The sequence below is a fragment of the Siphateles boraxobius genome, unplaced genomic scaffold, assembly GCF_051911475.1.
Source record: "Siphateles boraxobius isolate OS27281-9 unplaced genomic scaffold, OSU_SipBor_1 53, whole genome shotgun sequence".
In the NCBI taxonomy this organism is placed as follows: Eukaryota; Metazoa; Chordata; class Actinopteri; order Cypriniformes; family Leuciscidae; genus Siphateles; species Siphateles boraxobius.
The window spans coordinates 8,502,485-8,515,912 of NW_027509175.1; the positions used below are offsets into that span (position 1 = coordinate 8,502,485).

Below are 13,428 nucleotides of genomic sequence, written 5' to 3' on the forward strand. Positions count from 1 at the left end.
TTCAATTGAAGTTATTTAAAATTGTAATCATATTTCAAAATTGTACTGTATTTTTTATCAAATAAATGCAGCCTTGGTGAGCATAAGAGAAGCTTACCAATTTTTTTATACAGTAGTGCAAGCTGAAATCCTTCAAAAGAAACAATTACCTTTTAATACTTTATCATCTAAATGATTTGCCTATATTTGTCTACTTATTTTTCGGTGTGTCTTGGCAACTTGCATTTGTATATATCTGCATGTACCTGGTTCAGGTAGTAATAGGTTTCAGCCTCCTGTAGGTAGAAGGCCCGTTTCATGTGAGTAGGAAGTCCAGCCAACATCTCATAAAAGATGTGGTAGTTTCTCTCATCTGTGGCCTGCACACACACACACACACACACACACACACACACACACACACACACACACACACACACACACACACACACACACACACACACACACACACACACACACACACACACACACACACACACACACACACACACACACACACACACACACACACACACACACACACACACACACACACACACACACACACACACACACACACACACACACACACACACACACACACACACACACACACACACACACACACACACACACACACACACACACACACACACAGCTCAGATAAGGTCACAAATGTCAGTGATAAATACAGGGCTCTTTTAGCCTTTACCAAGTTAAAGGGAAAAGAAACAACCAACCTGAAAAACAATCCTGGACTTCTCCAGTAGATACTGCGAGGTTATGGCACCACTGATCACCCCTCTGATACAGACAACAATACACACAGATTGGTCTTGTGTATGAACTATCTTTGGCCCTACATGTACCTTCTCAATTCTCTTTCCATCTCTCTTCTTCTCTTAGCATTCAGAGGTAAAATAGCAACCTTACTGTCCTACTTTCACACAAGGTCAGCGTACAGATCTAGTTCCCTTACAGTTTCACCTCTCAAGCAACAATTTCAGAGTTACGCACAATGTAACAGTCAAACAGTCTATTTAACATAGCTTGAAAGAGTTTTTCACAGTTCAGAACATAAGTAATGTACAATATATATAAATATAAAAATACTCACTCCTCCAAAAAGACCTCCACAAATTTCCCAAAGCGACTGGAGTTATCATTTCGGACCGTCTTAGCATTCCCAAACGACTCTAAAAGAGGAGCTGCCTCTAGAATCTGGATATTAAGAAACTAAATCTTACTTACAGATGTATGCAACAATGTTTACACGTTAGAGTTATTAGGCTACCAGCAAAACATAAATTTCACAGATTTACCTCAATCTGTATAGAGGAGAGCATTAAATAGAAAAACAAAAAGACAGATTATACATTCATTAACAAACACTGCATACATCATATGCATGTATTCAAACTAAATTTTGTGGTTCCAGAAATGTAGTCTATAATACGCACTTGCTGCCTATGATTTTGCGAAGTAGGACTTGTTCCTGGATCAACATCTCTTGTTGGACCTGGAACAACATATCTACCAAAGCTGCCGAGCATCAATGGAGCAGGACGTGAGTTTGTAAGCTCCTGCCGATTTTGGTTAATATTATTATTTTTCTTCGCTTTTTCGTTACATATTTAGTATAGTCTTTACTCCGCAGTATTTTTTTTACTAGAAAGTCTAACTCCGGACTGCGTAAGATGGCTGGAAAGAATTCTAAAACTCGCAAAACTATTCAGACACAACTGCGGCCTGGTCTGCAAGCTGCAACCGCATCTTCGAGTGGATCATCTGTTACCTCAGAGGTCGAGGTCGCCTCGACGGATGCCAACCTTGACATTGCTGCACTCAAGCTCGAGTTGTTGGCCTCGGTGAGAAAAGATATCGCTGATATTATTAAAAAGGAACTCCAGGATACTCTCGAGGATGCTTTGCCTACTATTTAGCTTGACCTGCAAGCGGTGAAGTCACAGCTGGCTAATGATAAAGCTGCTACCGATTCTACCATGTCTGAGCTAAAAGGTACGGTCGGAGAGATGGAGCACGCACTCTCCGAGTGCTCCGATGACATCGCCGAGATGAAAACAACTATTGAGCGCCTCACAGCTAACATAGCCATGCTGGAAAATAAATGTGAAGACTTGGAGTCCAGATCACGGCGAACAACATCAGGATAGTGGGAGTACCGGAGGGCCTTGACACCTGTACCACGGCTGCTGTGGCAAACCCAAGCCTGGTGATCGTCCACGAGCTATTGTGTGCAGATTTCATTATTACAATCATTGTGTGGACATTCTGCGCCGCGCTAGAGAGCTTCGACAGATTAAAGTCAGAGGCATGACCGTCTCAGTTTTCCCTGACCACACTGTCAATTTAGCTCGGGCTCGGGCTGCATTCAACGAGGTCAGACGCCAACTTTGTGGAATTGCCGGTGCTCGATATGGTCTGTTTCATCCAGCGCGTTCGCATCACATACAACGGTGTTGAGAAGGATTTCGTTTCTGCGAAGGAAGCCAGCGATTTTGTAAAAAACTTTGGTTCCTGGGTGTCTAGCGGGTCTAGCGTTTCAGATCTGTGTTCTATTATTCCTTAGAGGTTGTGGATTCACCAGTCTTAATTCTCTATTTGTTCAGTATTAGGTGGTTTTCTAGCTTGCTGCACTTACTAGATCTGATCAACATCACCTCATTTTATGCTTTCTGCATCTATTTGCACATGACTGAGGGCCCACTGTTATTTGTTAATTTGTATTTTTATGTGCTTTACTGGATTCATGCGCATATGTTTAAATAGTGTTGAGATTGGCAGGCGTTTTTTTTCTTTTTCTCTCTCTCTCTTTCTTCTCTCTTACTTTTGTTTGGTTTGCATGGTCTCCGAGTTGTTCAACACTGTTCTGGACAACTTTTGTTTACTGTGGGAAGCACCGCTGTCTCCTTTGTTCTGTGGTTATATGGGGACTTTGGGTGTGGGAGACACTTAAATGTTACCTGAGAGGTCAAATTATTTCTTACTTTGCTCTTTCTAATAAGAATATTAATGCCAGGCTTAATGCACTTACATCTGTGATTGGTGACCTTGATCAACGATTTTCGCTGAACCTTCTCCAGAACTACTTAAGCAGCGTCTTGATTTGCAAGCAGAATTTGATCTCATCTCAACTAAAGAGGCAGAGCGCTTGCTACTACGCAGCCATGGCTCATATTACGAATATGGCGACAAGGCAAGTCGTTTACTGGCACATCAGTTACGACGACAGGCCACTTCCCGTTTAATACCTACTATTAAAAACACGTATGACACTATTACTACAGACCCCTTGGAAATTAATGCTGCTTTGAAATCATTTTACTCTTTATTATATAAATCTGAATTTCCTATTGACAACACTAAAATGAATACATTTCTTCAGAGTCTTTCGAACCCTGTCATTGATACTAATACTGCCACGCAAATGGACTCTCCACTCTCTCTTGAAGAAGTATTAATGACAATTAATGCTATGCAAACTAATAAAGCCCCAGGCCCAGACGGGTTTCCCATTGAATTTTTAAAAACATTTAGTGGCAAATTAGCACCGTTACTTTTATCCGTATTCAATGAATCCCTAGAAAGTGGTTCATTACCACCAACCTTGACACAAGCCACTATTGCTCTCCTTCTCAAAAAGGACAAAGATCCGACCTCCTGTGGGTCTTACAGACCATTGTCTTTGCTTAATGCTGACGTCAAGGTATTGGCTAAAGTAATTGCATTCCGCTTAGAGAATGTGCTTCCTCATATTATATCTGATGAGCAAAATGGTTTTATAAAGGGACGTCAAATGTTTTTTAATACCCGTGCACTTTTCAATATAATTTACTCAAAACACTCAGCTGAACTTCCTGAGCTGGTGATTTCTTTAGATGCCGAAAAGGCATTCGATAGGGTAGAGTGGGAGTACTTGTTTGCAGTTTTGAAAAAATTTGGATTTGGTGAAAAATGTATTTCTTGAATTCGCCTCCTTTACTCATCCCCTAAGGCCAGTGTTCATACTAATGATGTTTATTCTGATTATTTTGCCCTTGGACGTGGAACTCGCCAAGGTTGTCCTTTATCACCTTTGCTCTTTGCAATTGCTATTGAGCCTCTGTCAATTACATTAAGATCTTCCCCTTTATTCAAAGGTATCACCCATAATGGATTTGAATATAAACTATCGCTTTATGCGGATGATTTGTCATTGTATATAACTGATCCTACACTTTCCATCCCTGCGGTTTTGGGTATTCTGGAGAACTTCAGCGCCTTTTCGGGTTACAAATTAAATTTGGAGAAAAGTGAGTGTTTTCCCATTAATACTGCAGCATGTCAGTTGCAACAGTCAGATTTGCCTTTTCGATTTAGTTCAGCAGGGTTCAAATACCTAGGTGTTAACGTGACTCTTTCTTTATCTAGTCTTGCGTCTGCAAATTTCACTCCCCTTATCTCTAGGATTACATCCAATATTCAAAGATGGGGTAACCTCCCCCTTTCACTAATCGGCAAGATCAATGTTGTTAAAATGAATATTTTACCGAAATTTCTATTTTTATTTCAGTCCTTTTTTTTACCCTTTTTTTAACCTATTTTTTACCCTTTTTCTGCCAAAACATTTCTTTGACTCGTTTGATAAGATAATTTGTTCTTTTATTTGGGGCGGAAAATCACCTAGGATTCGTAAAACTCTACTGCAGAGATGCAGATTTAATGGAGGACTGACATTACCTAATTTCTTAACTTACTATTGGGCGGCTCACATCCATAAACTTTGCTACTGGTTAAAATCCCCTGGATCCTCTTGGTGTAAATTGGAACTATCATCCTTTAGGGGATCTTCTATACCTGCTCTACTTTATTCCTCTTTACCTATAAAACCTTCTCTATACACTGATAATCAAGTGGTTCTTAACAAACTCAAAATCTGGTATCAATTTAGACGACATTTTAACTTTGTAGATGCATCTTCCTCGGGTCCTATCAATAACAACCATTTATTTCCTCCATCACTTTTGGACTCAACATTTTCACTGTGGTATGACAAGGGTGTTACACAATTTAGAGATTTATATGTAGATGATGTCTTTCTATGTAGAAGATAGCTTTACCAATTTGTCATCTCACCATGAACTCCCTGTTACTCATCTGTTTCGCTATTTTCAAACTCGCAACTTTGTGGCTAAGTGTTTCCCCAATTTCCCCTCTTTACCGCCAGTGCATCGGTGGTAAACCATGCTTTCATTTGTCCCTCATCACAGAGGAATCATTTCAAAGCTATATGACATTATCTTATATTTTAGCGACCATTCAAATGCCAAACTTAAGTGTATATGGGAAAGGGAACTGGGAATACAAATACAGGAGGAATCTTGTGAACAGGCCATAGAGAGGATACGTTCTACCACCTCTTGTGCTCGTCTTGGACTTATTCAATTCAAGGTTTTACATAGGGTACATTTCTCTAAGCTTAGACTATCTGAAATATATCCGGAAGTGGAAGACAAATGTGATAAATGCCATGGCTCTCCTTGTCATCTTAGCCACATGTTTTTTTTTTGTCCTGATTTGGTAGATTTCTGGGTGGGTTATTTTAATATTATGTCCACTGTTCTTGGGGTAAATCTCTAACCTGGCCCTCTGATTGCTATATTTGGGAATCCTGTCCCCTCACTGGCACTTAACCCTACACATCCTTACTAGCAGGACGCTCCTTATTGTTACATTGGAAGTCTGCTAAATATCCTTCTATCTCCCGTTGGCTCAGAGACATCATGTATTTTTTAAAACTTGAGAAAATTAAATGTACGTTGAGAGGATGTACAGTCAAATTTTTCCATAAATGGCAACCCTTTATTTCCTATTTCACTAATTTAAAGGTACTACCCAATTGAATGTGCACCTGTTATTGTTGTACTGTTTGTATTGCATAATTAACCAGTAATATGTGTGTTGGTCGTGGTGAGCTGAGTGGGGTAGTGGGTGGGGGGTTGTTTATTGTTTATAACAGAGCACTCTGTGATCTAATTTAATTATTTCCTCTTACATTCTTATTAGAGTGTTTTGTTTTTGATTATTATTCCTTTTATTATTATTATTATTCTTTTATGTGTCCGTATACATGTACATATATGTTTAAAAGTGGGGGGAAAAACAAAAAGGGGGAAAGGATAAATTGTATCTGTGAATGGAAGTTCTGTATTGTTTGTTATTGTTGTATTGTTTCCTTTTCCTTCAATAAAAAAATTAACCAAAAAAAAAAAACAATATCTAAGTGAGTTAACATTAACAGCCCTAATCATATGAATGTTGTCCAAGCCCCAACTCTATCCCTCCCCTTATCCCTAAAAATGTTGTTCCAGGCCCAACAAGGATGTTGATCCAATAACATATCCTACCTGGCGAAATCACAGCAAGTGTACAGAGGTGTACGCGGGGGATCATTGTCTATTAATAAAATTCAGTGTGTACTTTATAATCCTACACAAGTACCTGTTGTTTAATGTTCCTCTTATGGTGAATAGCAGTGAGGTACCTCAGAACCAGTTTGGTCGCCTCTGTCTTTCCAGAACCACTTTCCCCACTACAATGCAAACATTTTACTGATACAACATATCAGTGTATTATTACATCCTCTGCAGTTGACACACACATGCTATCACCTGACCTGATAATGATGCACTGGTTTTGCTTGATGTCCATCATCGTTGTGTAGGCAATGTTTGCAATGGCAAATAGATGACTGAAAACAAACATGTATAAGAGAGTAGGTCTACATACTGTCAATTTTTTTTAGGTAACAATAATCACAAAGCATTGTAAATGTATGCAGGATCTTAATTTTCTCCCCCCTTCTTTCTCAGACTTTTAATGTACACTACCATTCAAAAGTTAAGCGTCAGTAAGATACTTTTATTCTTTAGAAATAAGTATTTTATGCTCACCAAGGCTGTATTAACTTGATCCAAAATACAGTAAAAACAATTTAACAATTTAAAATTACAGGGTTCAATTTGAATATATTTTCAAATATAATTTATTGCTGTGAAGGCCAAGCAGAATTTTCAGCATCATTACTCCAGTGTCACATGATCCTTCAGAAATTCTGAGAAGTTATTTGAAATAGACATCTTTTGTAACATTGATTAAATGTCATTAATGTCTGGGTCTGCATTTTCTTCTAACAATGTAATTTCGTTCATGGTTTTCAAGAATGAAAGCATGTAATCTTATCTGCCAAACTGGTGCAAGCTTCTACCAGGAGTTTGAAAAATAAGAAAATGTATTGAGAATAATTATGATTTTGTTGTTGTGACTCACGGTGGGTTATCTCCCAAGCCATGGCCCTCGTACTGCAGAACCATATCTGTGCCATAGATGTTAAATAGCTGGTATGGATTCACAGATACCAAAATACTGCCAATGTATGTCTGCTTAGAAGACAAACGAAATTCATAATGTAGTTAGGTTCACAAGAGATTTGAATAAGAGTGCTAAAGCTCTATTCACAATATTGAGAAACATATAATCAAACATTTCATTTCAAAATTAAGTCAAAGTTATTCTGCTTAGTGGCCTGTCCAGTGAAGTATTTTCTGTATCTTAATATTATGGCGTAACATTAAGTGCTTCTGTCGAGAATTTTGCAAAGATAAGGGACTATATAGTCCCTAATGTCAAATTTATGTGAACATGTCTCTTCTTTTGCATATTTATCTGGAAGCATTTTTAGAGCATAAGAACATCCTTCAGCAGTTGTTTATAATTTAGATTGTATGTGAATACTTAAAAAATATATTTATTATATGCTTGTACAAAGTAATTAGAACTTGGAGACATATTTATTATGTATGCTTACTGGGACATGAATGCAAGACTCACATAGATAAGCTCTTGATCAAAGCGAGTCTTCAGGTTTATCAATACTGCTGCCTCAGAAAGCTCTCTGCAAGAAATAGAGGAAGAATTATTTATTTTGATTCTAATGATCAACTTTACACAAACATTACTATGTATATTTATGCTGACATACTCCATTTGTGTCATGTCCTCAACTCCATCCCCTTCCCTTTTTGCTCTGTAGCTGACAGTAGGCAGGCTCCTTATAGAATACATCTGAAAAATACAACTTGAGCTCAAGCAAAACAAAAAAGCAATCTGAGAACATTCAAAGACATTGGAGAAGTCATTCATTAAATTACATTAGAGAATATCTTCTCAGATGAATTAGGTCAAGTTGTCTTTTCTAGGCCCTGCACTACAATAATGCAGAGATGATTATCACTGGTCAGCAAGGTAACCTAAGAGGAGTTATAATCAGCCTTGTAAATCTCATCCGACATACAATGTAGCTGCGGACTGCAGCCTAAACCTGATGAAGATAGGTGAGCTTGGCTGGACCTTTTGTTAAGGCTTAACAGCTAATAGACTTGTAAGACCTGACAACTTCATTGCTGTCACCTTGACAACATTAATAGTCAAATTAAACAGTCTGCTTATTTATAATTCTTTCTTAATATAAACATTCAGATATATAAGTTTTAGCGAATAGTATAAATATGATCCACCAAAAGCATAATCATGAATTCACTGTTGCATTCAAGTGAAGAGAGGCATCTCTCAATGTTATCCTATTATGTATCTGCTTTCAAATGAATATTTACAACAGCAGAATTTGACCAAGGGAAGAGAAGAAAATGAAAGCATGATATAGAGTTAGTATCTCTGGGGCAGAGAAAATACAATGCATTTGGTAACTTCTGTTACCATTAGTTAAATAAGTCAACAATTAAGACATGGTATTATGTCTAAAGGGATTTACCTTATCATACCACTGTCCTTTTGGCTCCCCTTCACGATCTGGTAGCCATTGTAGCTCTGTTTCCCCAGGCCTAAGGCCACCAGGTGGAGGGGTAAGGAATTCCATTTTCTCATCACGATACATAGACCATTTGATAAGGTTCTGTACTGTATCATGAGGCAAGACTTTTTCTGCAGCCCACAGGTCCTCTGCAGTTTCCCCCTCTCTGGCGTTTTGAGCCCAGTGCTCTTCTGGTCCACCTGGACCTTTCCGCTGTGGTGGAACCACAGCATAATGACCATCTGGCCCAATAATCACCTGCCCAGAGGATGTCATATAGTTGGAGATCCCTGAAGGTAGTTGGTAAGAGGCTTTCTTCAGGTTAGGATTCTTTAGAGCATCCATTAAATGTGGTGAAGTGGGGACTGCAAATCCTTGAGTGAGGAAGGAACCATCAGGTAATCTGTATGTGGCATTGCGAAGGTTTTGATTTAGAAGTGCCTTTGATAGATCTGGACTGGTTTTATGTCTTCGAGGATCTGCAGAAATAACAGATCCATCTGGTAGCTGGTAAGTGGCCATGCGAATGTTTTCATTCTGCAAGGCATTTGAAATGTTTGGGCTACTTGGTTTATATAAAGCTTGTGAAATAACAGATCCATCTGGAAGCCTATAGGAGACATTCCTCAGATCCTCATTTCTCAGGGCAGAGAACAAAGTTGGGGATGTAGTTTTATAACTTGCATCAGCACTTATTATGGAGCCATCAGGTAACCTGTAGGTAGCATTACGAACATCCTGATTCCGAAGCGCGCTTGCCAAATTTGGAGACTTAACTTCATAACCTGGTCCACTTATAATTGACCCATCAGGTAAACGATAGCTAGCATTTTTCATTTGTTGGTTCTGAAGTGCTGCTGATAAATTTGGGGAAGTAGGTGTGGATTGTCCATAGTCTGTTGTTATTAATGTACCATCGGGCAATCTGTAAGTTGCATTTCTAATGTTTCGGTTTTGGAGAGCATTGGCTAGATTTGGAGATGTTGGTTCCACTGGCTGATCAGTCATTATTATTGTCCCATCTGGCAGTCTATATGATGCCTTCCTAATGTTCTGATTCTGAAGTGCATGTGACAGGTTTGGTGAGGTTTGCCGTTGTTGTCCTGCAGTTACAAGAGTTCCATCTGGAAGTCTATAAGTTGCATTCCTCAGATTTGGATTCTGCAAGGCATTAGAAAGGTTTGGAGAAGACGGTTGCTGTAAATTAGATTCTGGGTACATTATTGTTCCATCTGGAAGTCTATAAGAGGCATTCCTCAGATTTGGATTCTGCAAGGCATTAGAAAGGTTTGGAGAAGACGGTTGCTGTAAATTAGATTCTGGGTACATTATTGTTCCATCTGGAAGTCTATAAGAGGCATTCCTCAGATTTGGATTCTGCAAGGCATTAGAAAGGTTTGGAGAAGACGGTTGCTGTAAATGAGATTCAGGGTACATTATTGTTCCATCTGGAAGTCTATAAGAGGCATTTCTTATGTTTCGGTTCTGCAAAGCATTTGAGAGGTTAGGTGAGAAAGACTGTTGCTGTCGTGGGTCCATGCCTATTACGGACCCAGCAGGATTAGTACCATATACTAATGTCCCATCAGGCAATTGGTAAGTGGCCCCTCGAAGTTGGGGGTTGTGCAATGCATCAGACAGAAAAGGAGATTTCCTAGGGTCCTGCCTATGCCCTGGCACAGGTGCATAAGGGGAGACCATTCCCTGAACAGGTGCTCTGTATGAAGCTTGACGAACATTTTGGTTCTGCAAAGCTGTTGAAAGAACTGGAGATCCTCTTGGACCATAGCCAGGGGGAACACGGGATCCCCTGCGACGTAAATGTGTTCGGTAAGAAGCATTGCGGACATTTGTATTTTGAAGAGCATTAGAGAGAATGGGGGCAGCACCTGGCTCTTCAATGTAATCATAGCCTGTCTCTACCTGAGTATAGGGTGAATGTGGCATCTGAAAGGATGATCTGTATGATGCATTGTGAAGTTGTGGATTGTGAATTGCATTGGACAGCAAAGGTGATGCTGGCTGACCCGGAACTTGTTGAAATGCTTCCATTTGAGGAGCATATGGGGAAGAAAAAGATGGTTGTTCAGGGATCTCACCAAACTGAGCCACTTCAGGAGCATAAGGTGAACTTGGTCTTTGCAAGGGCGACATGTAAGAAGCTTCTCTGAGATGAGTATTTTGTAAGGCATTCGACAAAAGAGGAGATGCCATCTCTGCTGTATGTTGATCCAGTACAACCATTTCAGGAGTATATGGTGATTGTACTGGTTGTAGTTGGGAGAAATTATCAGCACGGCTTAGGTTAGGGTTTTGCTGGGCAAAGGAGGAAACTGGTGAAGGTGGTTGACCCGGAAGCTGTGGAACATTAATGATCTCAGGAGCATAAGGCGACATAGGCTGTTGGAATGGTGAACTATAGGTTGCATTATGGACCCTTTGATTTTGGAGGGCACTTGTAAGCATTGGTGAATGAGGTACACCTCTAACCTGATCATATTCTACAGAGATCGGCTCTGCAACAAAATGTGAAGGAGATGCAAATGAAGCATCATATATTGGAGGACCAGAAAGAACAGAAGTAGGCAGCGCCCTAGGAGAAGTGGACCGTGTTGGTAATGGGGAACCATGTATGATAGATGGATGAGGAGAGGCTGGTCTGGAGAGATGTCTAATGGAAGGCTGGGGAGATGGAGGGGGCATGTGTTTTTGAGAAAGCTGTGGTGAAGGGGGCATCATGCCAGGTGCACGCCTAAGTGACTGTCTGGCCATGAGTGGACGACCACGACCAATGGGTCTCTGTGGGTTTCTCATTGCTTGTGGTGTTCCTGGAGGATTGAAACGACTTTGTTCCCTTATGCCCATCCTATATTGACCTGAGAGTTGTGGGGAGGCTGTGAAGTCTTGTGGCATCATGGACCTGTTACTACGTATGGATGGTCTAAATGGCCGTACATTTTGTGTTGGAGTTCCAGTATGACCCCCTCGGCCTGGATATGGTTTCACAGCTCCCATGGGGATGTTTGGACGTCCCCTTCCTCGCAGTCGACCTCCAGGGGATCCAAAAGGTGGAGAATCCTTCATAAGGCGAGTGGACCTGCGGGAGAGGGTGGGAGAGGGGGATCTACCTTGCACTCGTTGTTGCTGGAAGTCTGGTTCCACAGTAAAACTTCTCCGGGAGGGAGTAGGTGATGCTCTTTGTGCCATTAATGGTGACTGTGGTCTATGAAGATCCCTCAGCTGATCACTGGCCATGGTTCGCATACCCATCTGAGGGGAAGAAGGAGGACTTATCCGTCTAAGTGGAGATGGAGATGCTTGAAATTTCTTGGCACCAAATGGACGATGAACTTGTGAGGGTGAAGAGGGTGGACTGGGTCTCCTAATTGAGGCACGAGGGGACTGCGGCGGGCTTCTCCTCCGAATAGATGCACGAGGGGAAGCTGGAGGACTGGTATAGAGAGATGGAGCCCGTGAGGGCATTCGATTAGGCATTGGCTGGGGAGATGGTGGTGCCTCTCTAAAGGATGCCTGAGGCTGCAAATGTCTACGAACTGTTGGTGAGGCAGGTGGACCTTCTCTTAGTGGACCCTGAGACTGTAAACGTCTAGGAAATGTTGGTGAAGTGGGTGGCCCTTCTCTAAATGGAGCCTGAGGCAGTAAACGTCTAGAAAGTGCTGGAGAAACAGGTTGGCTCATTCTGCGTCCAGTTGGTGATGGAGGGTGTTGACCATGACTTATCGGAGAGGGCACACCTCTGGCTAGTCTTGGCGATGGAGGGTGTTGACCATGACTTATTGGAGAGGGCACACCTCTGGCTAGTCTTGGCGATGGAGGTACTCCCATGCCTCCAATGCCACGCACAGAGGGCTGTGGGGATGGGCTTCTTCTCATAGGGAGTGGACCAACAGGATGCATGGATAGCTGTGGGGAGGCATGGGGGCTCGGTCTGCGTATAGGTACAGGGGAACGTCTGGCTTCCATTACCGGGTCTCGAAAACTTCCCAAGGGATCCATGGTTACCATGGGTGACATAGGCTTATACACAGGGGAGGCCATCCCTCCTACTGACCTCCTGCTTGGTGTGGGAGATGGTGGAAAACCACCAACTTGAGCCATATGTGGCATATGTTGGTTGACAAATCCCTGGGAATTATTTGCTTGCTTAATTAACATGGCTGTTGGTGTGGGCACTTGAGGCATTGCGGGATGAAACATTTCTTGTGGATGAAACATTTCTTGTGGATGAAACATTTCTTGCGGATGAAACATTTCTTGCGGATGAAACATTTCTTGCGGATGCATTGCCTGTGAAAAACCATCATTCATTGAGCTTCCAGGCATATATGCATAATTTTCATACTGTATGTCTGACATTTCTTCAAAATCATATTGTGGAGCCAAAGGAGGAAGCTCCACATCAATCCTTTCCTTACCAAAAAGCTTAACTTGGGGTCTTGGGACTCTGAACTCCATGTCTCCGGGAAGGGGCATAGACTCCATAGAAAAATGTCCATACTTCTCTCCATACATTCCATGAGCTTCTTCACCTTCCATAATATCTTGCATCGGATAACTAT

The 13,428-nt window shown here is 41.1% G+C and overlaps 1 protein-coding gene across 1 annotated transcript in view; it reads right to left on the reverse strand.

Annotated features, from left to right (window-relative positions):
• The window catches only part of myo15ab (myosin XVAb), a 54,349-nt gene extending 40,921 nt beyond the window's left edge, over positions 1-13,428 (reverse strand). Inside the window, exons 1-9 of the mRNA XM_077205297.1 lie at positions 8,810-13,428; positions 8,021-8,103; positions 7,870-7,933; positions 7,309-7,418; positions 6,656-6,730; positions 6,481-6,571; positions 1,097-1,200; positions 720-783; positions 246-359 (exon numbers count right to left, since the gene is read on the reverse strand). Coding sequence (XP_077061412.1) covers positions 246-359; positions 720-783; positions 1,097-1,200; positions 6,481-6,571; positions 6,656-6,730; positions 7,309-7,418; positions 7,870-7,933; positions 8,021-8,103; positions 8,810-13,417 — 5,313 coding nt within the window. The 5' untranslated portion in view covers positions 13,418-13,428. The remainder of the gene's footprint in view (positions 1-245; positions 360-719; positions 784-1,096; positions 1,201-6,480; positions 6,572-6,655; positions 6,731-7,308; positions 7,419-7,869; positions 7,934-8,020; positions 8,104-8,809) is intronic.